The 26,571-nt window shown below is 38.0% G+C and overlaps 1 protein-coding gene across 8 annotated transcripts in view; it reads right to left on the bottom strand.

Moving 5' to 3' along the window:
• Positions 1-1,448: 1,448 nt before the first annotated feature.
• BMAL2 (basic helix-loop-helix ARNT like 2) overlaps positions 1,449-26,571 on the bottom strand; it is an 87,714-nt gene continuing 62,591 nt past the window's right edge. For 6 of the 8 annotated variants that reach the window (XM_060024495.1, XM_060024491.1, XM_060024493.1 and 3 more), the window contains 8 exons: positions 12,986-13,226; positions 12,181-12,287; positions 11,874-12,024; positions 10,392-10,450; positions 8,746-8,854; positions 5,668-5,746; positions 4,113-4,221; positions 1,449-2,128 (listed from right to left, as the gene is read on the bottom strand). In XM_060024495.1, coding sequence (XP_059880478.1) covers positions 1,992-2,128; positions 4,113-4,221; positions 5,668-5,746; positions 8,746-8,854; positions 10,392-10,450; positions 11,874-12,024; positions 12,181-12,287; positions 12,986-13,226 — 992 coding nt within the window. In that variant the 3' untranslated portion in view covers positions 1,449-1,991. Of the gene's footprint in view, positions 2,129-4,112; positions 4,222-5,667; positions 5,747-5,789; positions 6,083-8,745; positions 8,855-10,391; positions 10,451-11,873; positions 12,025-12,180; positions 12,288-12,985; positions 13,227-26,571 lie in introns of those variants that run through there. The other 2 variants (XR_009521174.1, XM_060024496.1) reach the window with 2 other exon arrangements.

Raw genomic sequence — 26,571 nt, 5'->3', positions numbered from 1 at the left:
TTTGATCCCCATATCTGAGCCTCAGAGTTTCCCAGTTAGTTTCCTAGACTATCATTACTTTCCCTGTGGGGCACAAAAGAGAATATATGGGAACACACGTAATAAACTAGAAAGAGCTGTTAAAACCATAGGTATTACGGAAGCATGATCTTCAAAAAGGTAGCTACACATACAGTATTTTATTTTTGGTTTTTTGGGGGGTTTTTTTTGGCTGCGCTGCACTGCTTGCGGGATCTTAGTTCCCCGACCAGGGATCAAACCCATGTCCCCTGCAGTGGAAGCGTGGAGTCCTAACCACTGGACTGCCGGGGAAGTCCCTACATACAGTATTTTAAATATCCTTAATTCTTGCCCTCAATTTGAGCTACCTCTGAATTAATTACTGGTTTAAAAAATGCTCTCGATTTTTAATTATAGCTAGAAAATTGGTTTTTAAATTCTTTCTCGTTGCCTCATGGTTTTTTTTTTTTTTTTTTTTTTTTTTTTTTTTTTTTTAATTTGAAGTGGACCTCTCACTGTTGTGGCCTCTCCCATTGTGGAGCACAGGCTCCGGACGCGCAGGCTCAGCGGCCATGGCTCATAGGCCCAGCCGCTCCGCGGCATGTGGGATCCTCCCGGACCGGGGCACGAACCCGCGTGCGCTGCATCGGCAGGCAGACTCTCAACCACTGCGCCACCAGGGAAGCCCTGCCTCATGGTTTTAAAAACACACTTATATAACTACCTTTGGTTACAGGCAATAGTAACTGTAATTGCCTAATAATTTAAAAAGCCAACAACTGTTCCTAGGTCAGTTAACTAATCATTTAACCAGTGAGACTACTGCTTTCTCAAATGTGTATAAAGAAACTGGTTTATATACATTAAACATTAAAAGACGTATGAACTTAATTGTGACATTACACAAGGCGTTGACTCTGCCTGGGCCTGTTTCTTCCTCTAAGACTAATCCTAAAGGTTGCTAAAAGCCTTTTCAGCATCAAAACCCTGTTCTATCTGTAATAAGAATCTTGAGTGGTTATATTAAGACTAAATCTTATAGGAAATAGTTAACCACCACCAAGCTGTAGGGCCCAAGATCTTTCCTTTTCTGTAAGCAAAGCTGAAACTCTCTCAGCTTTTTTTTTCTTTTCTGAGTTTTAAATAAGAAATCATCTCACTTAAAATCCATCTCAAAGTGCTCAACTGAGCGTAACTATCGTGGCTCTGTGCTTGCCCAAGTCTACAAAGACTGAATACAGTATTCACTGTGAGTACCACTACAAATTGCACTGTCCCTTTATTTTTTTTTTTGCGATACGCGGGCCTCTCACTGTTGTGGCCTCTCCCATTGCGGAGCACAGGCTCCGGACGCGCAGGCTCAGTGGCCATGGCTCACGGGCCCAGCTGCTCCGCGGCATGTGGGATCCTCCCGGACCGGGGCACGAACCCGTGTCCCCTGCATCGGCAGGCGGACTCTCAACCACTGCGCCATCGGGGAAGCCCTGCACTGTCCCTTTAAATGTTCAAGTACTCATCGTTTTCTTAAAATGGATAAGCCCTATCCTCAATTAAGGAAATACACAAGGAATGGAAATGTTCCAAATTACACAAATCTTCTATTATAAATCAATTATAAATGAATCTCAGACACAAGGAAGATGTCAACACATTAAATTCCCCAAAACAAGTGCATCAAAAAATAAAAACAAAACCCAAACAAGATACATGTGGTATTCTTGGTTAGAAAGACTTTAGCAAAAATATAGCAACTAGTGGGTTTTAAGCTATGTCAGTGAGTAAAGTGGTCTATAGAAAATTTTGAGAATTTGAAGGGAAACATCACATTTCCCTGTACCCCTGTGAAAGTCAGGAGCAAATCTATAAAAACTGGTCAACCATTAATAGGAATAAAAGATAAAAACAGTTATCAGTACAGTACAGAAGAATATATAGTTTTTTGTAAGCGAAATGCTTCAAAATATTTCTCATGTTGAGTTAAAAATCAAATGCTAGAGTGCCCAGTGGATGTCACTGAAGTCCCCAGGGTCTCCCAGCCCCCCCTCTGCTTCTAAGTAATTCATGAAGGCAGCCACGGCTGTGTCGTCATTGTCACAGAGGGCATCAAAATCCAGCTGGGCACCTTCTCCTATTGAATTAAAATACAGGCTTATGTAAGTACACTTGGAGGTTAAAAAATGAGTTATCATCAAAAACGGCAAAGCAAGGCTAGGATACCATACAATGTATTACTGAAGGCAAAGTATACGTCTTAAATTGCAGAAGCCTGATACATTTTTAAATGGGTCGCCTATTTTTATAACAATCTGCTGTCAGATAAATTGAGCTTCACTCATTGGATGCATGTAAGTGAGCTAGTCTACGAGCTTTCTAATAGAAAGTAAAAACTAAGAGGTACAGACTCCCAGACAGTTGGAAGCTAGGGGTTGGGGTTTATTCATGTGTGTATATAGAGCCTTGAAGGAGAAATTTAACTTTAATCTGCCTGTGAAAATACTCTGCTTGTTTAACCCCAAAATGAGAAGGCTGAGACAAAAGCATCTTCTTCCAAATTTGAAAGACTCTTATAAAAGTGGGGGCGGTCCCCAGATTTTTGATTGAAAAAGGAAATAAGGAGGAACCATGGAAATGAGATTTAAATCAGAGATAAGGAAGAGGTTCTAGAAATTCAGGGTTAAAACACAGCTACAGATTAATCGAAGTTTTCTAGGTATCTTTCAAAGCACAATAGAATTGCGATGATTAATATGTGGCTCTCTGTGAAGCTGACGTCCAGGTTCCTTCAAGTCCTTTGATTCTCTTTAACATATATTTTCAGGAGATCAGAGTCAGTTATGGGGGGGTATAAAATTGTGTCATTTCAATTTTCTTCATTTGGACTTTGCATAAACATAGTTAAAATGAATAATTACATCTTAAACATTTTATGACTGGTATCTTTAAAAATTCTTTTTCCTAAGAATGGACATTTCCCCCTAAATACAATAGCTTTAGTTTTACTGAAATTGTGTGTTTTAATAATACCCATAACTGATTCAGTGGATAATCAAATTGTCAATGACAGGTCCATTAAGTAGCATACACTTAAAAATTAACAGCATGATTACTGTATTTATGATTTTGAATGAAAAACTCTTAGTTATTTTTATTGAAGTATAAAAAATATATTATAATGTGTTAGTTTCTGGTATACAGCAAAGTGATTTAGTTTTATACATATATGTTTTATATGTATAAAACTGAATCATTTTATATAAAATATATATGTATTCTTTTTCAGATTCTTTTCCATTATAGTTTATTACAATATATTGAATATAGTTCCCTGTGCTATACAGTAGAACCTTGTTGTTTATCTATTATATATATAGTAGTTTGTATCTGCTAATCCCAAACTCCTAATTTATCCCTCCTCGCCTTTTCCCCTTTGGTAACCATACGTTTGTTTTCCATGTCTGTGAGCCTATCTCTGTTTTGTAAATAAGTTCATTTTTTTAGATTCCACATATAAGTGCTATCATATGATATTTGTCTTTCTCTGTCTTACTTACTTTACTCAGTATGATAATCTCTAGGTCCATCCATGTTGCTGCAGACGGCATTATTTCATTATTTTTTATGGGTGAGTAATATTCCACTGTGTATATAAACCACATCTTCTTTATCCATTCAACTGTCAGTGGACACTTAGGTTGCTTCCACGTCTTGGCTATTGTAAACAGTGCTGCTATACACATTGGGGTGCAAGTATCTTTCTGAATTAGTTTTCTCCAAATATATGTCCAGGAGTGGGAATGCTGGATCATATGGTAGCTCTATTTTTAGTTTTTTAAGGAACCTCCGTACTGTTTGCCATAGTGGCTGCACCAATTTACATTCCCACCAACAGTGTAGGAGGGTTCCCTCTTCTCCACACCCTCTCCTGCATTTATTATTTGTAGACTTTTTGATGATGACCATTCTGACCGGTGTGAGGTGATACCTCACTGCAGTTTTGGGAAAAATCTTAAAGTTGTTTGCATCTCTAGAAATTTCCTAAGCCTGAAAATATAGTGATTAAGAAAGAGTTTTTGGCAAACCAAAATGGCAGGCAGTTGCCAAAGAAAACTTACCAAGGAGTGGTTCGTGCCTATGGGGAGCAACAGCGCTTTGGTTTTGCTTTGTAGCCTGTAGCTCCCCTATTTCAGAAGGACTTAGTGTAGTCAGCTCCTTATTTGACATCTGTAAAGAAAGAATAACAAACAGAAAGTTTCCTATTTGAATGAAATAAAGACCTCTTAGCAGTTTTCAGATGCGGGCACTCTGGCAATGCCACCACTGCCATCAACAACATGGCAGCTCACACTTCGTATTCTGTGCTAAGTACTCCACAAGCATCATCTCGTTTCATGTTACACATGTCGTGAGGTCAGGCATCTGAGGCCTCAGGAGTCTAATATCTTGCCCAAAGTGCTGGAGCCATGATTCTAACCCAAGTCTACCTGACTTCAAAGCCCCCGCATTATTCATAACCATAACTGAATTACATACATAAGGAAAAGTTTTCAATTAAAAATGAAAAGCTATTTCAGTTTTTTTAAAATGATGATAAAACAGTATCTCATATGAAACTACAATGGGAAATACTGCTTTGGAGTAGGGAATGGAGTAAACCAGAGACTTTTACCAAAATGTTATCATACTGTTAAATAGTCACAGGACAAACAATCTAATGTTCATGTAGCTCATCATAAGAAGAAATCTTTTACCTATGTTGTCTTATTCAGTTGATGAACTTTGCCATAGAATGCCTATATAACGTACACTACTTGGACATTCTTGTGTGTTACAAGGACTTAAATCCCTGTTTCTGGCATATTGTCTGGCACAAAATGGGTACCCAATAAACATTTGCTAAATGTATGAGTAAAACTGGCAAATACTAGATCAAAAGCCTATATTAATATAAAAAGATGTTTTCAAGTTCCCTTTTGTCCCTGGTCAGATTTAATTTCTCTTTTCTCCTACATTCTTACACCACTTAGTTTATATACCTACTTTAGAGCTTTCTGTTGTCTGGGGTACATCAGAACTGTATATGGGTCTTCCACATTTTCAGCACTATGTTCAGTCATTTTTGTATATGCAACAATGCATTTCAAATAGCTAGTATTTGTTCAATTGAATTAAATAGTAGGTAGTACTTAATTTGTAGCTTATATTATTTAAACATCTTTCCAGACCCTAAGGAGTATATTTAATCCACGGAATCGAATCTATTAAAATAACAATAATAGCTACCATTTACTGAGCACACATTGTGTCCCAGGCACTGTGAAGTTTTTGTTTCTTTGTGTATTAAATCATTTAATTCACACACCACTCCAAGAGACTGGTGCTATTATTAATCCCTTTTTTACAAATGAGGAAGTTGAAGTGCAGAGTTTAAATAACATGCAGGAGGTTACCCAGAAGTAAGTGTCTGAATCACAACTTGGACCCAGATAGTATGGTCCCAAGCGACTTCACTCTTAACCACTATTCTACATTGCCTCTTAAAAACTCTGAGCCAAGTAGAAAGGGTTCATTCTTTACAGGATGGCCTCTTTTCTCAAAGGAAATAATCAACAAGGAGCAATGTTACTGTTCATTTATTTCACAAATATTATCACTTACAATGGTACTTACATTCCTGCAGTTTATAGTGTGAGTATCTTTCAATAAATCTGTTGGACTTGAATCATCAAGGGATGAAGAAGACTGTAACCTTCAAAAAGTGACACATAAAACATTTTATGTGTCTATTTATATATATTTTAGAAAATTTTCTCCTCTGAATACATAATCTACTGATAAAAATACAGGGAGGAACATAAGACTGAATATCACAACAGTTTTCATAATCAGACTGACTCGTTCAGTGCCAGACTTATTTTTGACTATGGAGTGCTGAAAACACTATATAAATAGAAACAAACTCTGAGGTGAAAGCTCTTAAGTAAATCACGTTACCTGTCTTAATACAGCACGTGGCAAAGTAATGGAATAACAACATGGTTCAAGACAGGCATTCAGTTCCTCATCAGGATACTGAAAAGCAGAACTAAGAATAAAGAAAGATTTCCTAACATCCTGCAACCTTTTTTTTAAAGTAGAAAATGCGTCATATTTTTACTGTAATAGGTCATCCCCAGGTCCAAAATCAATGGAACACATAAAGACAAAAACATAATCATACGCTTTGATCATAAATCTCTTCAAGACTTAATATGTAAAACTGACAGTGTCATATAATATATTACTAAATGCTCAATTATGTGAAATATAATGGCATAAACATAACTTTATGTCCTTTTGTATTCCCAAGAAGGCAACTGACAAGAAAGTATAGAGGGAGAAATTAAAACAGAAGAATGAAATGAATTAGGTAGGAAACACAGACGAAAAGATCAGTGACATGTCTTAGAGATTTTTCACAATGTAATGTATATAGCTTGGCTGGCTTCCCATCTGTGGTTCATGGTTTAAAATCACCATCTGCTCAACTAGCCTTTGTTTAAAGATGAAAACTATCTGCCCCCACATGCACATCACTACCAGATTAATCTTCTGAAGTATGGCTTTCTTCGTATTAGTCACTGGGCAGAAACTTGCTATTTAAGTCCCTCCACTATTTGACTTCACCTTAGTTAAAAGTCCCTTTAATCAAGTTAAAACTCAGTTGCTCAGCAACCTGACTCTTCTCTCAGTGAATCTCCTTGATGTTTGCTGAAACCACCATGCTTTCTCCCGCTCACCTCCATACGTTGGCTGAGGTGCTGCCATATATAAATGCTCTCCCCACTGTATCCTGCAGCTGCACCCAGCTAGCAACTCTGGCTCAATTTCCACTTTCCCTACGAATCCCTGCCAGCATATACAGTCAAATGATTTTCAACAAGGGTGCCAACATCATTCAGTTGGGGCAGGGACAGTCTTTTCAGTAAATGCTGTGAGGAAACTGAATATCCACATGCAAAGGAAGTTGGATTCTAACCCTACTCAGGGTAGTGTTTTGGTCGAACTTTGTCCTACTTAGTACAAGTATTTACAATTCACTCCAGAAATACATTTTAAGCTTTTATTATGGAAAACTTAGATATAAAAACAGACAATATAATGAAATCTCATATTCCCACCAAACAGCTTCAATAATTATCCTAATCTTGTTAAATGTATTTAACCTGAACTCATACTTCCCCTCTCCTCCCAGACATTTCACCATTTAATCTGTAAATACTTCTCACTGCAGAAATACTGATTTAATTGATTTTGGGGTGCTATCCATGATATAACTGTTCTCTGCGGGTATTACACATATATCTTAAAAATAATTGAATTCCAGGGGCTTCCCTGGTGGCGCAGTGGTTGAGAGTCCGCCTGCCGATGCAGGGGACACGGGTTCGTGCCCCGGTCCGGGAGGATCCCACATGCCGCTGAGCGGCTGGGCCCGTGAGCCATGGCCGCTGAGCCTGCACGTCCGGAGCCTGTGCTCCGCAAGGGGGAGGCCCCAACAGTGAGAGGCCCGTGTACCGCAAAAAAAAAAAAAAAAAAAATTGAATTCCAAAACATTGCCTTTCTCAAATCCAGAAAAATTCTGAGTTCAAAACCTATCTGGTCTAAAGGGTTTTAGATGAGCAGTTATGGGCCTGTATATACACATATTCACATATAACAACACATATCTTTCTTTTTTCTTATACAAGTGAGTTATTATACATGCTATTCTTTTGTTCTATTCCTGTGCTTTTTTCTATTAACCAGATAAAGCTCTTGCCATATTAGCATAAACAGAGCTACCTAATATTTAACTGTTGCAGAGTATGCCATTGTATGGATATACCAAAATAAGTTATGGTTATGGTAAAGATTTAAATATTTAAATCACTACTTAAACAGTGCAGCAAGAAACAGTCTTGTTCATGGGTCTCTGCGCAGTTGTGTAAGAATATTTGATCCTGGGGTAGAGATGCTGAGTCTGAGATCATATACACGATTTTTGATGGCTGTAGTCAAATTGTGCTTCAAAGAGCTCGCACTAGTTTATATTCCCATGGACAGTTTAAGAGGGACTGTTTCCTCAGACTCTCACCAGTATCACCAAACTTTCAAATCTTTGACAATCTCCTAAATGAAAAAAGGTATGTCATTATTGTTTAATTTTGTATATATATAATTTTAACTGTGAGTGGGGTTGAGCAATTTTTAAAGTTTCTTGGCCATTTGCACTTTTATTTTCTATTTATGTCCACTCTCTAAATTTTTTGTTATTGAGTTATTTAAATGACTCCTTTAATAACTTTACTCTTTATTCTACACATAAAGTTTAATATATATAAAATTATACAGTTTAATATAAAGTTCAATAACTTTATTCTTTATACAAATCTCTTCATGTATTAAGATAATGAGTACATTTTATCATATGAAGTACATTTTCGGTGTATAATTTGTCTTTTAACCTTGCTAATTATAATGGTTATAGTTATGTTTTTTGAGTTTTTATCTAATTAAATTTATCCATTTTTTTCTTAATAAATTTGGCATTTTGTGTGATGTTTAGAAAGGACTTTCCAAACTATGTTGCTACTGTAAAGGTGATCTTCTCTTCCATTATATTATTGAACTGGTTATTGTTTGCATATAGGAAACCTATTGATTTTTTAATATTGGTTTTGTAAATATGATGATAATTTTGTGAAAGTATTTGCAGCAATAAAACATTACCTTTGTAAGTCCAGAAGTTCACTTGCAATATCTGTTCCGATACTACCAGCACCAAGTACCGTTCCCGTATACATTCCAGGCACACTAATGCAAGACTGTCTTGAGTATCCTAAATAATAACAGAAGGAAAGATTCAATAGAAGGCTTTAAAATAATATATAACTTTGGTCAATATCTTTCTTTCAATTCAAATATATTTCCTATTTCCCTCTTACTTAATAAACCAGCTGCATCCTAAAATGTTACAAATATTCATGCTTACATTACAAACGTAACTCATGATGGTTTAAGATGCTTATGAAGAGTGATGTGAATCAAATATGTGGAAAGTCATTGAGGGTTCAATCATGACCTGTAACCTTTGAGTACATACAGTTCCTTCCCACTTTAATCTCCACACTAAAGCCAGAGCAATACCACTTTTTTTCTTTTATTGAAGTACAGTTGATTTATAATATTGTTAGTTTCATGTGTATAACAAAATGATTCAGTTATATATATGTATGTATATATATTCTTTTCCAGATTCTCTTCCTTTATAGGTTACTACAAGATATTGAATATAGTTCCCTGTGCTATATGGGAAATCCCTGTTGTTTATTTTATATATAGTAGTGTATTATCTGTTAATCCCATATTCCTAATTTATCCCTCTCTCCCCCGTTTCCCCTTTGGTAACCATAAGTTTGTTTTCTATGTCTGTGAGTCTGTTTCTGTTTTGTAAATAAGTTCATTTGTATTACTTTTTCAGATTCCACATGTAAGTGATACCACACAATATCTGCCTTTCTCTGAAGTGACTTACTTCACTTTGTATAATAATCTCTTTGTCTATCCATGTTTCTGCAAATTGCAATATTTCATTCTTTTTTATGGCTGAATACTACTTTATTTTAAATATTTCCTAATATTTTAATTTTTCTTTATACAAATAATATATTAAAATATTCCTGTGGTAAAGAACTAAGATAACTCCCCCTTAGTGCTTTTCATTAATTTGACCAACAGATATTTGAGTGCCTTAATGTATAAGGAACTATGCCAGCTGCTGGGGATGATAATGAGTAAAACACCATTCCTATCCTTGAAGAACTCACAGTCTAGCAGTGAGCCAGTTGAGTGAACGAATAATTGCAGTACAATGTAAGACTGTAACAGAAGTGTGACCAAAGTACTGTGGGAATTCTGAGGAGGGTAACTCAACCCACTGAAATCTTTTTTTTTAATGAAACTCTCTAGGAGTTAAGCCAGCATTTTATTTATTTATTTTTGGCTGCGTTGGGTCTTCATTTCTGTGCAAGGGCTTTCTCTAGTTGTGGCAAGCGGGGGCCACTCTTCATCGCGGTGCAAGAACCTCTCACTGTCGCGGCCTCTCTTGCTGTGGAGCACAGGCTCCAGACACACAGGCTCAGTAGCTGTGGCTCATGGGCCCAGTTGCTCCGTGGCATGTGGGATCTTCCCAGACCAGGGCGCGAACCCGCGTCCCCTGCATTGGCAGGCAGACTCTTAACCACTGCGCCACCAGGGAAGCCCCTGAAATCTTTTTGATTTCACCTTGAAATTTTTCCCTCTCCAAGACAGAAAATGATGGTAACTTAATAATAACAGTCTTAGTAATAAGCCTCCATCACCTAAAACTAACTTACCTTCTGATGATTGAGAGCTGCAAGGAAGTAATGATGTTTCTCCAGTATCACTATGTCCCCTAGAATTAAGAAACACCATAGGTGATTTTTTTTTAAGGTGAAGGAAAATGTTAAAGCAACTACATTAAGCTCTCTGTATTTGAATTATCAGTTTTTGACCTATTTGTGTTTTATATACATATTGTTAATGTCACCACCAGAGACGGAGGTATTGATGTGCTAAGTACCAGGGCTTTTGCCAGATGTCATATTACCCTGTAATGTACATGCTTCCAAAGATACAAACTCTCAGCTCATATTCTAATGATAAGGAGACAAGAATTATTGGGATAAATAACAGAATTATTGGGATGGGTAATTAGTACCTGCTGGAGGCACTAAGAACTGGGGGGCTCTTTTTTTAAATATTGTACATAAGGAAATAGAATTGGTTTGATAAAACCTTATAGCAATTTTAAAGAGAAACATAGAAAAATAATACTTAAGAACAAGGCCATGCTAGCATATTGAGCAAATCAGGAAAAGCTGCCTCTCCCTTCAGGCTGACACAGCCATAGACCAGGGCTTGAAAGGCAGTGAACGGGCTGGATTTGTGCTTATCCCTCAGCCAAGTACTCCTGCACAAGCATATGTGCTCCCCAGGCTCAGAAGATGGACATGCAAAAATGATGTGGAGGACAAAACAGTTTCTTACCATCTTAAACAGTTTAAAGCCACATCCACATCGTTTTTTGGAAGGACAAAGCAAGGCCATGAAGGGTACGAAACAATTGCCTGAATAAATGCATTTACTGTCACATTTTATACTAAGCCAAAAGGAATTTTTTATGAAAGGGCAAACTTTTAGCTTAACTCTGAGAACTAATGCCAATGAACGGTGAATGAATTACTCAAAATATATACTCAAATTCCAAAGCCAGAGGATCACACAGGGTTTTTTTTAAAAATTGAAGTATAGTTGATTTACAATGATTCAGGGGTACAGCAAAGTGATTAATATACATATACATATATGTATACACACATATTCTTTTTCAGTTTCTTTTCCACTATAGGTTATTATAAGATATTGAAGATAGTTCTCTGTGCTATATAGTAGGTCCTTGTTGCTTATCTATTTTATATATAATACTGTGTATCTGTTAATCCCCAATTCTCGATTTATACCCCCCTTCCTCTTTGGCAACCATAAGTTTGTTTTCTATGTGAGACTATTTCTGTTGTGTAAATAAGTTCACTTGTATCATTCTCTAGATTCTACATATAAGTGATATCATATGATATTTGTCTTTCTCTGTCTGATTTACTCCACTTAGTAGGATAATCTCTAGGTCCATCTATGTTGCTGCAAATGGCAATATACTCAAGTTATAAAGCCAGAGGATTAAACAGGTTTAATGGTTTAGCAAGATGAAAAGAGAGAAGCAAAGATACTCATTTGAAATCAATATAAAGGTCTTAACAACATAAAAAATTACTTACAAAACTAAAGTGTTGACAGACACAATATATTCCAGTTCTTTGGTCCAAGGATTTGTGAAACTAAACCACTGGCTTTTTAAAGTTACGAAAGAGCCATCTTTTGCTCTGAATTTGTATGAATCTGTAAATATTTTCTCTTTACTCTGCAGAACTTAACAAGAAAAGAAAATAATCAGCATAACAGTCTACCACTATATAAATCAATCCCTTAAGGATTAATTCAAGGTTCAGATTTCACAGGAATGAAAAATTAAGAGTTGAAGTTGTAATTAAAAAGTACCAAAAGACGATCCCACTCAATGCATACCTGCTTTGTGCTTGTCAGTCAAATTACTGTGGTCATCTTGATGAAAATATTCATAACAAGAAGTTCCCAAAAGTTCCTGAGGCAGATATCCTAAAATTGCTGTTGCCCTGGTTTTAAAATTAAAAATAAAGTTCAGAATTGGTGGATGTATCCCCTTCCAGAATACTGTTGGTCCACACATGGTCAGGATAGTAGAGAAGTAGACCGGGGGGATGAGTAACCCATTTGCTTTACTGGGCTCCCTTGGCTGCCCTAGACCCAGATTAGAGCTGCAAAGCAGAATGGACATCCAGGCACCAGGCTACTCCAGAGGCCGCCTACCCAATCCAGGGTATGCTATTCCTACCATTCACCAATAAAATTGTGGCCATAGACCATGCCCAGTTTCTGCACCATTGGCTAAGAAATATTTCAAGTTTACAATTTGGCTTGAACAAATTTACTGATATATCCATATCCTTATTTCATTTAAACTTTATTTCCTGTTCTAAAGCCTTAAAAAAAAATCCAGCCGTGCTACTAAGCCACATTTTTTTTTTTTTTTTGCGGTACACGGGCCTCTCACTGTTGTGGCCTCTTCCATTGCGGAGCACAGGCTCCGGACGCGCAGGCTCAGCGGCCATGGCTCACGGGCCCAGCTGCTCCGTGGCACGTGGGATCCTCCCAGACCGGGGCACGAACCCGTGTCCCCTGCATTGGCAGGCGGACTCTCAACATTGTGCCACCAGGGAAGCCCCTAAGCCACATCTTTAATAGTCTTAAACATCCCATTGAACTCTAATCATTATGGCACATAAATGTTTACCTTTGATCAACATAGACAAATTGTCCATTCACTGCAAAACGGGTAATAAATTCAGTTGGTTTCACTTTAATCTCTCCACTGTTCTGCGGGACAATATATGGATGTAATCTTCCAATGGCAACAAGGCAGGTAAAATTACTACTGTCTTTCTTATTGTCCATTTCTTCTTCCATTCCAACAATATTTGGAGGCCAGTTTCTCAAGTAACCAGTGCAGTGGATAGTACAGAATTTTCTATGATCTAATTCAAAGGTTTAAAAAAAAAAAAAAAAGCATTTGTCAACTATATCACAATAAAACTAAAAAAAAGATAAAAATTTAAAAAGCATTTGAACCATTATGAATTCTTAAATTTGTTACACTGACATTTATAATAGTTATAATTGTGCTATGAAATAGTCTTTAAATATGCTAAATATGAAAGGGAATAGGATTGCATTAAAAAGAAATCATCAATCATGTTTACTTAACAACTTCATCCCTAATGGGTTACTTTTCTCAAGAACTAAACTATACGTACTACATCAAAATGACTGTTTTAATTTCGGTTTAAATAGGTCTATAGTTATTTTGTTATTTCCAAGTTAATTTTTTAAATTACAGTACTTTATGTGTTAGAAAAAGTTAAACTTCATGCTCCCTTGCTCTCAGCTACAGAAGTATTGTTTTCAGCTTATTTAAATTTTGGTATATTATAATTTATATTCATAAATTTAAAGGATACATGGATATATTCATAAATTTCTTATATAAGCACTTATAATGGCTGATACATATGATTATAATATATTATAGAGACATTTCAGAGAACATTTAGAGAAATTTATAATAAAATGTATAAAAATAAAACGACTCAAATTTCACTTTTCAAAAAAATCTTAATCAATTAACTCATAAGAAAAAGCTCATCAAACAGATCCAACCAGAAAAATAAAAAATTGGAAATAATCCATATATTCAAATAACAGGAAATGCTTAAGAAAACAATGACAGTATAAAAGATAGGCAGTATACAGATTATGGCAATCTACAAAAAAGTAACTTAAAGGTTAAAAAGGGGGGGGGAAGCTGATAAAAATTACTTAAAACAGTTGCTTGTGATAAAATTTAGAAAAGACCAGAACAGTCATTGTTTTAAGTTGGCACCTTTTGCTAAGACTGTTACTACAAATCTTTAAAAAAAAAAATTTTTTTTTTTAATGGAAGATGATATGGGCTGTCTTATAAGATAGCAACTAATAGTATTAGCAAAGGTGTAAAGAACACTTTATGTGCCATGCTCTGTTTTAAGTTCTCTAAATGAATAATTCATTTATTCTTCTTAGTAGTCTTATGATAGGTTCTAATATCATCCCCATTACCTCAGGAAACTGAGAGTTACTGCCAGGGTCACAGCAGGGAAGGGTGGAGCTGAGGGTAAATTACATCCAGACAGGCTGGCTTGAGAACATCCTCTGTGAACCACTACTGTGGTGCTATTTGATGGTAGTGAGTGCCTGTCATAGAAGGTGTTCAAACAGGAGTTGCCTGAGTGATGGAGGGGGAGTACTACAAAAAGGTGTTCCAGTCAGAGGGAACAGCCAGTGCAAACAGAGTCAAGAGCGAGCAGTCAGAAGCAGCTGAAGCATAGTCTGTGATGGGGAAGTGGCAGAATAAAGCAGGGAACAGATAGTTTAGCTCTTGTAAGCCCTGCGTAGAACCTTGTATTCAACACCTAACAGACATCATCCCCTCCACAGCCCACAGATGCCTTAAATTACATGTCTTTATCCCTTCCAACCCCAACCCAAGCCTTTATCACTTATTCCCTATCCGGCTTAATGACACCACAATCAACCCAGGTAGTTAAATGAGAAACCTGGGCTCCTCCCTTCACCTCACCCAACATCCAAGATATCTTAAAGGAATTAAAAATTGGGGTAAGTGTAATACAAGGTTTTCATTCATATTAACAAAATTAGATGGCAGTCAAAAATAAAAAGGTTTACATCTGTGACAACATGGGTGGACCCTGAGTATATTATGCTGAGTGACATAAGTCAGACGAAGAAAGACAAATACCATGTGATTTCACTTCTATTTAGAATATAAAAAACAAACAAACAAAAACCAAAATAAATGAACAAACCAAACCAAACAAAAGCAAACACATAGATACAGAGAACAGAGTGGTGGTCACCAGAGGGGTAGGGGAGAAGGAGAGTGGGGGCAGAGGGGAGGGCAAGATGAGTAAAGGGGAATCAACCGTATGGTGATGGATGGAAACTAAACTTTTGGTGGTAAGCATACTACAGGGTATACAGAAGTAGAAATATAATGTCGTACACATGAAACTTACATAATGTTATAAACAAAAGTGACTTCAATAAAAAAATAAATTAACTTTAAAAAAGGCTTATAAACTGAGTTTGGCATTTCTGATGATGCTTGCAAATTTACAAATGATACTGACGAAAAATATTCTACTCAATGGAAAATATAGACTGAAAAATGTTTTAAATTTATATATGGAATCTCATCACACAGAACTTAGCCTCTTTAATTCTTCTCTAACAACAGGATTACTAACAATTTCCAACTCAATTCTCACCTTGAACATTTGAACATTTATTCAGTTGGCAAAATTCTAGCTGGGATTGTGTAATTCCATTCACTGATGGAATCTGACCCATTTGATCAATTATTTAAAGTTTAAAAAAATCCTATTAAAAAATCCTCTTGGGGATTGCTTCAAGATGGCGAAGTAGAAGGACGTGCTCTCACTACCTCTTGTGAGAACACCAGAATCACAACTAACTGCTGAACAGTCATCGACAGGAAGACATTGGAACTCACCAAAAAAGATACTCCACATCCAAAGACAAAGGAGAAGCCACAATGAGATGGTAGGAGGGGAGCAATCACAATAAAATCAAATCCCATAACTGCTGGGTGGGTGACTCACAAGCGGGAGAACACTTATACCACAGAAGTCCACCCACTGGAGTGAAGGTTCTGAGCCCCACATCAGGCTCCCCAACCTGAGGGTCCAGCAACAGGAGGAGGAATTCCTAGAGAATCAGACTTTGAAGGCTAGCAGGATTTGATGGCAGGACTTCGACAGGACTGGGGGAAACAGAGACTCCACTCTTGGAGGGCACACACAAAGTAGTGTGCACACTGGGACCCAGGGGAAGGAGCAGTGACCCCAGAGGAGGCCGAACCAGACCTACCTGCTAGTGTTGGAGGGTCTCCTGCAGAGGCGGGGGGTGGCTCTGTCTCACCGTGAGGATGAGGAGACTGGCAGCAGAAGTTCTGGGAAGTACTCCTTGGCCTGAGCCCTCCCAAAGTCTGCCATTAGCCCCACCAAAGAGCCCGGGTAGGCTCCAGTGTTGGGTTGCCTCAGGCCAAACAACCAGCAGGAAGGGAACCCAGCCCCACCCATCAGCAGTCAAGCAGATTAAAGTTTTACTGAGCTCTACCCACCACCAGTCCCTCCCATCAGGAAACTTGCACAAGCCGCTTAGACAGCCTCATCCACCAGAGGGCACACAGCAGAAGCAAGAAGTATTACAATCCTGCAGCCTGTGGAACAAAAACCACATTCACAGAAAGATAGACAAGATGAAAAAGCAGAGGGCTATGTACCAGATGAAGGAACAAGATAAAACCCCAGAAAAACAACTAAATGAAGTGGAGATAGGCAACCTTCCAGAAAAAGAATTCAGAATAATGATAGTGAACATGATCCAGGACCTCAGAAAAAGAATGAAGGTAAAGATCAAGAAGATGTAAGAAATGTTTAACAAAGACCGAGAAGAATTAAAGAACAAACAAACAGATGAACAATACAATAACTGAAATGAAAAATACACTAGAAGGAATCAATAGCAGAATACCTGAGGCAGAAGAACGGATAAGTGACCTGGAAGACAGAATGGTGGAATTCACTGCTATGGAACAGAATAAAGAAAAAAGAATGAAAACAAATGAAGAGCCTAAGAGACCTCTGGGACAACATTAAACACAACAACATTAGCATTGTAGGGGTCCAAGAAGGAGAAGAGAGAAAGGACCCGAGGAAATTATTTGAAGAGATTATAGTTGAAAACTTCCCTAACATGGGAAAGGAAATAGCCACCCAAGTCCATGAAGCACAGCGAGTCCCATACAGGATAAACCCAATGAGAAACATGTCGAGACACACAGTAATCAAATTGGCAAAAATTAAAGACAAAGAAAAATTATTGAAAGCAGCAAGGGTTTTCCAACAAATAACATACAAGGGAACTCCCATAAGGTTAACAGCTGATTTCTCAGCAGAAACTCTACAAGCCAGAAGGGAGTGGCAGTATATACTTAAAGTGATGAAAGGGAAGAACCTACAACCAAGATTACTCTACCAGGCAATGATCTCATTCAGATTTAATGGAGAAATCAAAAGCTTTACAGACAAGCAAAAGCTAAGAGAATTCACCTCCACCAAACCAGCTCTAAAACAAATGCTAAAGGAACTTCTCTAGTGGGAAACACAAGAGAAGGAAAGGACCTACAAAATAAAGCCAAAACAATTAAGAAAATGGTCATAGGAACATACATATTGATAATCACCTTAAACGTGAATGGATTAAATGCTCCAACCAAAAGACACACATTGCTGAATGGATACAGAAACAAGACCCATATATATGCTGTCTACAAAAGACCCACTTCAGACCTAGGGACACATTCAGACTGAAAGTGAGGGCATGGAAAAAGATATTCCATGCAAATGGAAATCAAAAGAAAGCTGGAGTAGCAATACTCATATCAGATAAAATAGACTTTAAAATAATGTTACAAGAGACAAGGAAGGACACTACATAATGATCAAGGGATCAATCCAAGAAGATATAACAATTATAAATATATATGCAACATAGGAGAACCTCAATACATAAGGCAACTGCTAACAGCTATAAAAGAGGAAATTGACAGTAACACAATAATAGTGGGGGACTTTTAACACCTCACTTACACCAATGGACAGATCATCCAAACAGAAAATTAATAAGGAAACAAGCTTTAAATGACACAATAGACCAGATAGATTTAATTGATATTTATAGGACATTCCATCCAGAAACAGCAGATTACACTTTCTTCTCAAGTGCTCATGGAACATTCTCCAGGATAGATCATATCTTGGGTCACAAATCAAGCCTCAGGAAATTTAAGAAAACTGAAATCATATCAAGCATCTTTTCTGACCACAACGCTATGAGATTAGAAATCAATTACAGGGAAAAAAACATAAAAAACACAAACACATGGAGGCTAAACAATACAATAGTAAATAACCAAGAGATCACTGAAGAAATCAAAGAGGAAATCAAAAAATACCTAGAGACAAATGACAATGAAAACACGACAATCCAAAACCTATGGGATGCAGCAAAAGCAGTTCTAAGAGGGAAGTTTATAGCTATACAAGCCTACGTCTACAAACAAGAAAAATCTCAAATAAACAATCTAACCTTACATCTAAAGGAGCAAGAGAAAGAAGAACAAACAAAACCCAAAGTTAGCAGAAGAAATCATAAAGACCAGAGCAGAAATAAATGAAATAGAAACAAAGAAAACAATAGCAAAGATCAATAAAACTAAAAGCTGGTTTTTTGAAAAGATAAAAAAAAATGATAAACCATTAGCCAGACTCATCAAGAAAAAGAGGGAGAGGACTCAAATCAATAAAATTAGAAGTGAAAAAGGAGAAGTTACAACAGACACCGCAGAAATACAAAGCATCCTAAGAGACTACTACAAGCAACTCTATGGCAATAAAATGGACAAACTGGAAGAAATGGACAAATTCTTAGAAAGGTATAACCTTCCAAGACTGAACCAGGAAGAAATAGAAAATACGAACAGACCAATCACAAGTAATGAAATTGAAACTGTGATTAAAAATCAGGGGCTTCCCTAGTGGCGCAGTGGTTGAGAGTCCGCCTGCTGATGCAGGGGTCACGGGTTCGTGCCCCGGTCCGGGAAGATCCCACATGCCGCGGAGTGGCTGGGCCCGTGAGCCATGGTCGCTGAGCCTGCGCGTCCGGAGCCTGTGCTCTGCCACGGGAGAGGCCACAACAGTGAGAGGCCCGCGTACCCCCCCAAAAAAAAAAAAAAAAAATCTTCCAACAAACAAAAGTCCAGGACCAGATGGCTTCGCAGGTGAATTCTACCAAACATTTAGAGAAGAGCTAACACACAACCTTCTCAAACTCTTCCAAATAATTGCAGAGGAAGGAACACTCCCAAACTCATTCTATGAGGCCACCATCACCCTGATACCAAAACCAGACAAAGATACTACAAAAAAAGAAAATTACAGACCAATACCACTGATGAATATAGATGCAAAAATCCTCAACAAAATACTAGCAAACAGAATCCGACAACACATTGAAAGGATCATACACCATGATCAAGTGGGATTTATCCCACGGATGCAAGGATTCTTCAATATATGCAAATCAATCAAGGTGATACACCATATTAACAAATTGAAGAATAAAAACCATATGATCATCTCAATAGATGCAGAAAAAGCTTTTGACAAAATTCAACACCCATTTATGATAAAAACCCTCCAGAAAGTGGGCACAAAGGGAACGTACCTCAACATAATAAAGGCCATACATGACAAACCCAGAGCAAACATCATTCTCAGTGATGAAAAACTGAAAGCATCTCCTCTAAGATCAGGAACAGGAATGTCCACTCTCACCGCTATTATTCAACATAGTTTTGGAAGTCCTAGCCACGGCAATCAGAGAAGAAAAAGAAATAAAAGGAATACAAATTGGAAAAGAAGAAGTAAAACTGTCACTGTTTGCAGATGACATGATACTATACATAGAGAATCCTAAAGATGCCACCAGAAAACTACTAGAGTTAATCAATGAATTTGGTAAAGCTGCAGGATACAAAATTAATGCACAGAAATCTCTTGCATTCCTATACACTAATGATGAAAAATCTGAAAGAGAAATTATGGAAACACTCCCATTTACCACTGCAACAAAAAGAACAAAATACCTAGGAATAAACGTACCTAGGGAGACAAAAGACTTGTATGCAGAAAACCATAAGACACTGATGAAAGAAATTAAAGATGATACCAACAGATGGAGAGATATACCATGTTCTTGGATTGGAAGAATCAATATTGTGAAAATGACTATACTACCCAAAGCAATCTACAGATTCAATGCAATCCCTATCAAATTACCAATGGCATTTTTTATGGAACTAGAACAGAAAATCTTAAAATTTGTATGGAGACACAAAAGACCCCGAATAGCCAAAGCAGTCTTGAGGGAAAAAAACGGAGCTGGAGTAATCAGACTCTCTGACTTCAGACTATACTACAAGGCTACAGTAATCGAGACAATATGGTACTGGCACAAAAACAGAAACACAGATCAATGGAACAAGATAGAAAGCCCAGAGATAAACCCACGCACCTATGGTCAACTAATCTATGACAAAGGAGGCAAAGATATAAATGGAGAAAAGTGGTGCTGGGAAAACTGGACAGCTACATGTAAAAGAATGAAATTAGAACACTCCCTAACACCATACAGAAAAGTAAACTCAAAATGGATTAAAGACGTAAATGTAAGACTGGACAGTATATAACTCTTAGAGGAAAACGTAGGAAGAACACTCTTTGACATAAATCACAGCAAGATCTTTTTTGATCCACCTCATAGAGTAATGGAAATAAAAACAAAAACAAACAAATGGGACCTAATGAAACTTCAAAGCTTTTGCACAGCAAAGGAAACCATAAATAAGACGAATAGACAACCCTCAGAATGGGAGAAAATATTTGCAAATGAATCAACGGACAAAGGATTAATCTCCAAAATATATAAGTAGCTCGTGCAGCTCGATATTAAAAAAACAAACAACCTAATCCAAAAATGGGCAGAAGAGTTAAATAGACATTTCTCCAAAGAAGACATACAGATGGCCAAGAAGCACATGAAAAGCTGCTCAACATCACTAATTATTAGAGAAATGCAAATCAAAACTACAATGAGGTATCACCTCACACCAGTTAGAATGAGCATCATCAGAAAATCTACAAACAACAAATGCTGGAGAGGGTGTGGAGAAAAGGGAACCCTCTTGCACTGTTGGTGGGAATGTAAATTGATACAGCCGCTATGGAGAAAGTATGGAGGTTCCTTAAAAAACTGAAAACAGAATTACCATATGACCCAGCAATCCCACTAATGGGCATATACCCAGAGAAAACCATAATTCAAAAAGACACATGCACCCGAATGTTCATTGCTGCACTATTTACAATAGCCAGGACATGGAAGCAACCTAGATGCCCATCGACAGATGAATGGATAAAGAAGTTGTGGTACACAGATACAATGGAATATTACTGAGCCATAAAAAGGAATGAAATTGGGTCATTTGTTGAGGCATGGATGGATCTAGAGACTGTCATACAGAGTGAAGTAAGTCAGAAAGAGAAAAACAAATATCATATATTAATGCATATATGTGGAACCTAGAAAAATGGTACAGATGAACTGGTTTGCAGGGCAGAAATAGAGACACAGATGTAGAGAACAAACGTATGGACACCAAGCGGGGAAAGCGGCAGGGTGGTGGTGGTGGTGGTGTGAAGAATTGGGAGATTGGGATTGACATATATACAGTGATGTGGATAAAATTGATGACTAATAAGAACCTGTTGTATAAAAATAAAATAAAATAAAACTGAAAAATTCAAAAAAAGAAAATCCTCTCATCCCAAGAATTCTTTAGACTTTTACCTAAATACTGGGGTCATGGGCCTCAATCCTCTCAAACTAATTATTTACAATCAGCTCCACAGGGTAGACTCATGTGCAATCGACTGCATGATTTTAAAAAGAGAAAGACAAAGAAACAAAAACAACCCAAACACTGCCTTAATCCACAGGGTATCTTTTCAAAATCCTTTATGAAATTTTTCTTCCACAAGTTGCCGGCTGGGTCTCTCAACTTGGTATCTTGATGGCTTACTTTGAATTCTCACAGACGCTGATCCTGAGACAAGGATTTGAGTATAAGAAGTGTATTTGAGAGGTGCTCCCAAGGGAACTCTGGCAGGGAAGTGAGACAGGGAAGACAAAGAAGCTAATAATAGATACATTTTTCAACAAGTCCCCACTTTGGGAAACTAAAGCTTAACCTATTGGGGCATTCTGGGAAAAAAATGTAGAACAAGAACCACAGTTATGCAGCTTGAACGGCCTCAAGGAAAAGACAGCAAGAATATTTATCCATCAGCTCCCCTCAGTCAGTGGATGAGGGACCCTCCGGGGAGCACTGACTCCCCAGCACTGGAGGTCCGCCCCTTGCTGGTACAAGCAGAACTGTCTCTAAGGACCAGAGAAAGAGGTCAAGCAGAGAGTCACGAGTATTGGACACTGGAAGCCAAGGGGCATGAGAGGATGCCACATCTTGTTGCACAAGAAGCCCATGGATTACTGATTATCTTACCAAGATAAATTTAAGAAATACCTAAGATATTTGGTAACAATCATCCATCCTTATCAGCATTTGATTTCACAAGTGGAGACACATAAGCAATCTTAACCCCATTTTAAAAGCTGTTTCAAAATTTGAATCCATGGCATTTATGTTAGAATCATGGTAGAAATAATGTTTTTAATGCCAATCGTGTTTTTAAAAAACTTTTTATTATGGAAAATCTCAAATATTCACAAAATCAGAGAGAATAATATAATGAAGCCTCACTTGAGCGACTCATAGCCGATCTTGAGAAATGGCCTTTCCATAAACCTTAATTTTTATTTTTTTTGGTTGTGTTGGTTCTTAGCTGTGGCTGGCAGGCGCCTTAGTTGTGGCATATGGGCTCCTTAGTTGTGGAAGGAGGGCTCCTTAGTTGCGGCTCGCCGGCTCTTTAGTTGTAGCATGTGAACTCTTAGTTACGGCATGTGTGTGGGATCTAGTTCCCTGACCACAGATCGAACCTAGGTCCCCTGCATTGGGAGTGCAGAGCCTTACCCACTGCGTCACCAGGGAAGCCCCTTAAATTTATTTTCAATTAGCATTAAAAGGGCTGCTTTCTAGTCTCTCTTCTTTTAAATTTAAATATAACGAAGGCAAAAGTAGGAAAGAAAAAATAAGTGACTGCCAGGGCTAGTTTGGGGGAGAGATGAATAGACAGAGCACAGAAGATTTTTAGGGCAGTGAAAATACTCTGTGTGATATTACAATGATGGACGTATGTAATTATACATTTGTCCAAACCCACAGAATGTACAACACCAAGAGTGAACCCTTAGGTAAACTAATGGACTTTGTGTAATTGTGATGTGTCAATGTAGGTTTCACCCTTGTTTTAAAAAATATATATGGTATTCTGGGTGGGGGATGTTGATAATGGGGGAAGCTATACATGTGTGAGGGCAAGGGGTACATGGGAAATCTCTGTACCTCTCTGTCGATTTTGTTGCAAACCTAAAACTGCTCTAAAAAATAGTCTTAAGCAATAATTTAAAATTTTAAATGGAACTGGCACATCCTGGTAAAAGGGAAGAAAAACACCTTTACTAACTACAGGCTTTCTTCATTAATAGGGAGTGGTCTTAAAACATAGTGAATTCCATTAGCTAATTATTATTGGAAAAAACAATGTAGTAGCAACTCTATGCAAAAGATAATCATTTCACTTGACGGACATTGCCTTTGGTTAAAGTAAAATACAAAACAGTCTCATGAGTGGGAAGCCATCCACGTGGCCAATCAGGGTTACATTCTGCGGTTACCTCATTGGGGCCCAGGCATCTGTCTACATACACTGCTCCCCAACTTCCAACTCTTCCACTGTGGGGACTGGCCCTGCTGATGGTTAACACAAGCCCTCATCACCTCTTAGGCCAAATCGACCTCATGCCTTTGGCACAGAGCTTTGGAGTATTAAGAGAATACCTGGTCAAGTACTTGAGCAGATTAAAAAGTCCTCTTTGAAAACATACTTGGCTCTAACTGCAGGCATCTGTGTGGCCCAGCTTCGCGTGGGGATGAGCATCTGTGTGTGGGCGGGGGTACATTCCCACAGCAGGAGCCGACCCCCTTGTTGTGTGTCTGCTGCAGAAATCATCTAGAATGGATCTCTCCCGTTAATAACCTTTGGCATCTAGGAAGCTACTCTAATAGGCGGCACGGCATAGTGGAAAGAAGACAGATTTTAAAGCCAGATTCCTGATTCTGCCACTTTCTATGTGACTTCAGACAAGTTACAGAACCTTTTTCAGCTTCTGGTTTTTCTCATTTGCAAGACTGGGATGGTTTGCACAGGACTGTTATGCAAATTAAATTAGGTACTTATGCAAAGTGCTTGGCGTACAGACTTTAAATACATACTGATTCTCCTTCTTGCTCTTTTATTTTCCCTCTCTTCTTTCTGAGCCACAAATAAGAGCTTACACATAGTGAGTGCTTACTAGGAGCCAAACACCGCCTCAGCTACATGTGATCCTAACCACACTCCCGTGAGGTGCTGTTAGCCTAGCCATTGTATCAGTCTGCTCAGGCTGCTATACAAAATACCACAGACTGGTGGCTTAAACAATAGAAATTTATTTTCTCAAAGTTCTGGGGGCTAGAGGTCCATGATCAAGGTGTTGGAAGGCTTGGTTTCTCCTGAGGCCTCTCTCACTGCATCCTCAGGTGGCCTCCTCTGCGTGTATGCACCCCTGGTGTCTTCTCCTCCTCTTATGAGGATACCAGTCACACCGGATTAGGGCCCCACTCTTATGACCTCCCTTAACCTTTATTACCTCTTTAAAGGCCCTGTCTCCAAATACAGTCACATTGGGAATAAGGCCTTCTACATGTGGATTTAGGGGAAACACAATTCAGTCCACCCACCCATTTTCCATATATTGAGAGGAACTTGCTTAATGTCACACAGTTGTTAAGCAGCATACCTGACATTAAAACTCTATTGAATTCAGAGCCCAGGCCCTGTCCACTCTGTCCTAAAGCCTGTCCACCAGCATGGCTGTTGTGAAGCAGGACCTAGTATAAGAACCTGTGACAATGGAGGGACTTAAAGATATTTCAGTTTCTTTAATGCATCACAGAATTCAACTATAAATTAGCTCCAATTGACCGTTTACCAGATATTCTTGAAATATCTGTCTTTTCCCAGTAGGATTATCAATATTTATTTCAAAGGAAAGAAACTTTCCCTGCCTCTCTTATACATCTCTAAAACTTATAATTAAAAAAACAATCCTTTTAGAAACCACATGGAAGGACTAAAGTTTGATTATTACATTCTTCAAGAATGCTGCTTGGATTTTTTTTTTTTAACCTATGACTATACACATGTGTTTTTGCTTAAGATTCAGTATTTACAAGACTGCTTTGGAATGCTACCACAGTACCATGTAGTTTCACAGAAGATATCTCACTTTCCTTTCGGTATCTTTACAAAGGGTTAAAAGGCCAGACACAGAAAGCACTATACCTCTAAGATTATTATTAGTGACTAACTGTATATATTCAGTCATGTGCTGTCCTAGAATTTGACAAAAAATGAAATGAAAACTCTAAGGTAAGAGAAAGGACGAGCCTAGACAAGGTAGAGTCCTACCACCGATTTGCGACTTGCAGTCCCGTATTTCAAGACAAACTGTAAAATGCCAACTTAATAAACATACATTTATTTTCAGCAAGGCCAAGATTCCTTTGGTTTCCACTGCAGAGCCTTTTACTTATTGGAATTTTGGTAGAGAAAAATGATCCAAGCTGTTTCCCATCCTAGTCAGCTGGGGCCCGCATAACAAAGCGCTACAGGCTGAGTGGCTTAAATAACAGAAGTTTATTTCCTCATAGTTCTGGAGGCTGGAGCTCCGAGGTCAGGATGGCAGCATAGTTGAGTTCTGGTGGGGACTCTCATCCTAGCTCACAGACAGCTACCATCTCGCTGTGTGCTCACAGACTGCAAACTCTCTGGGGTCTCCTCTTAGAAGGAGGGCATCACCCCCATGACCTCACCTAAACGTAATTATCTCCCAAAAGTCCCATCTCCAAATACGACCATATTGGACTTCAACATATGGATTTTAGGGGACATAATTCAGTCCATAGTATTTGCTCAAAATGTCTTGGGGGAAAAAAATCTCAAAATGTGTTTAAATTGCTTCTTTGGTGAAAGAAAGTCCCTGTAATGTAGACTAATTCACTGGATTCTTAATTGTTCTTGTAAACTGAAGAGCAATGATGTGGTCAGTGAATCAGGAACAAAGGGCAAGAGGACGGTCACTTATGCCTTCAGTAAATGTTTCAGTGCCTACTGTGTGCCAGGCATCATGGAAAGAGAAATGAAGCTCTCAGTTTAGTGTGGGAGGCAAACAAAACAATAATAATAATTTTGATACAGTGTGGAAGGGCCATGATGTAAGAGATGCTCAGGATTATTAATGGATTAGCAAAAGCGGGTACTGGGGACTCAAGCCAACCAACAAGGGGAGGGTGTCAGGGAAGATTTCCTGGAAAGAGGTGTTGCCTGTGCTTTAATGGTC

Source organism: Delphinus delphis, chromosome 11 (genome assembly GCF_949987515.2).
Source record: "Delphinus delphis chromosome 11, mDelDel1.2, whole genome shotgun sequence".
Taxonomy (NCBI): Eukaryota; Metazoa; Chordata; class Mammalia; order Artiodactyla; family Delphinidae; genus Delphinus; species Delphinus delphis.
The sequence above is the reverse complement of the archived record's forward strand: the minus strand, read 5'-3'. Positions and strand labels throughout refer to the sequence as shown.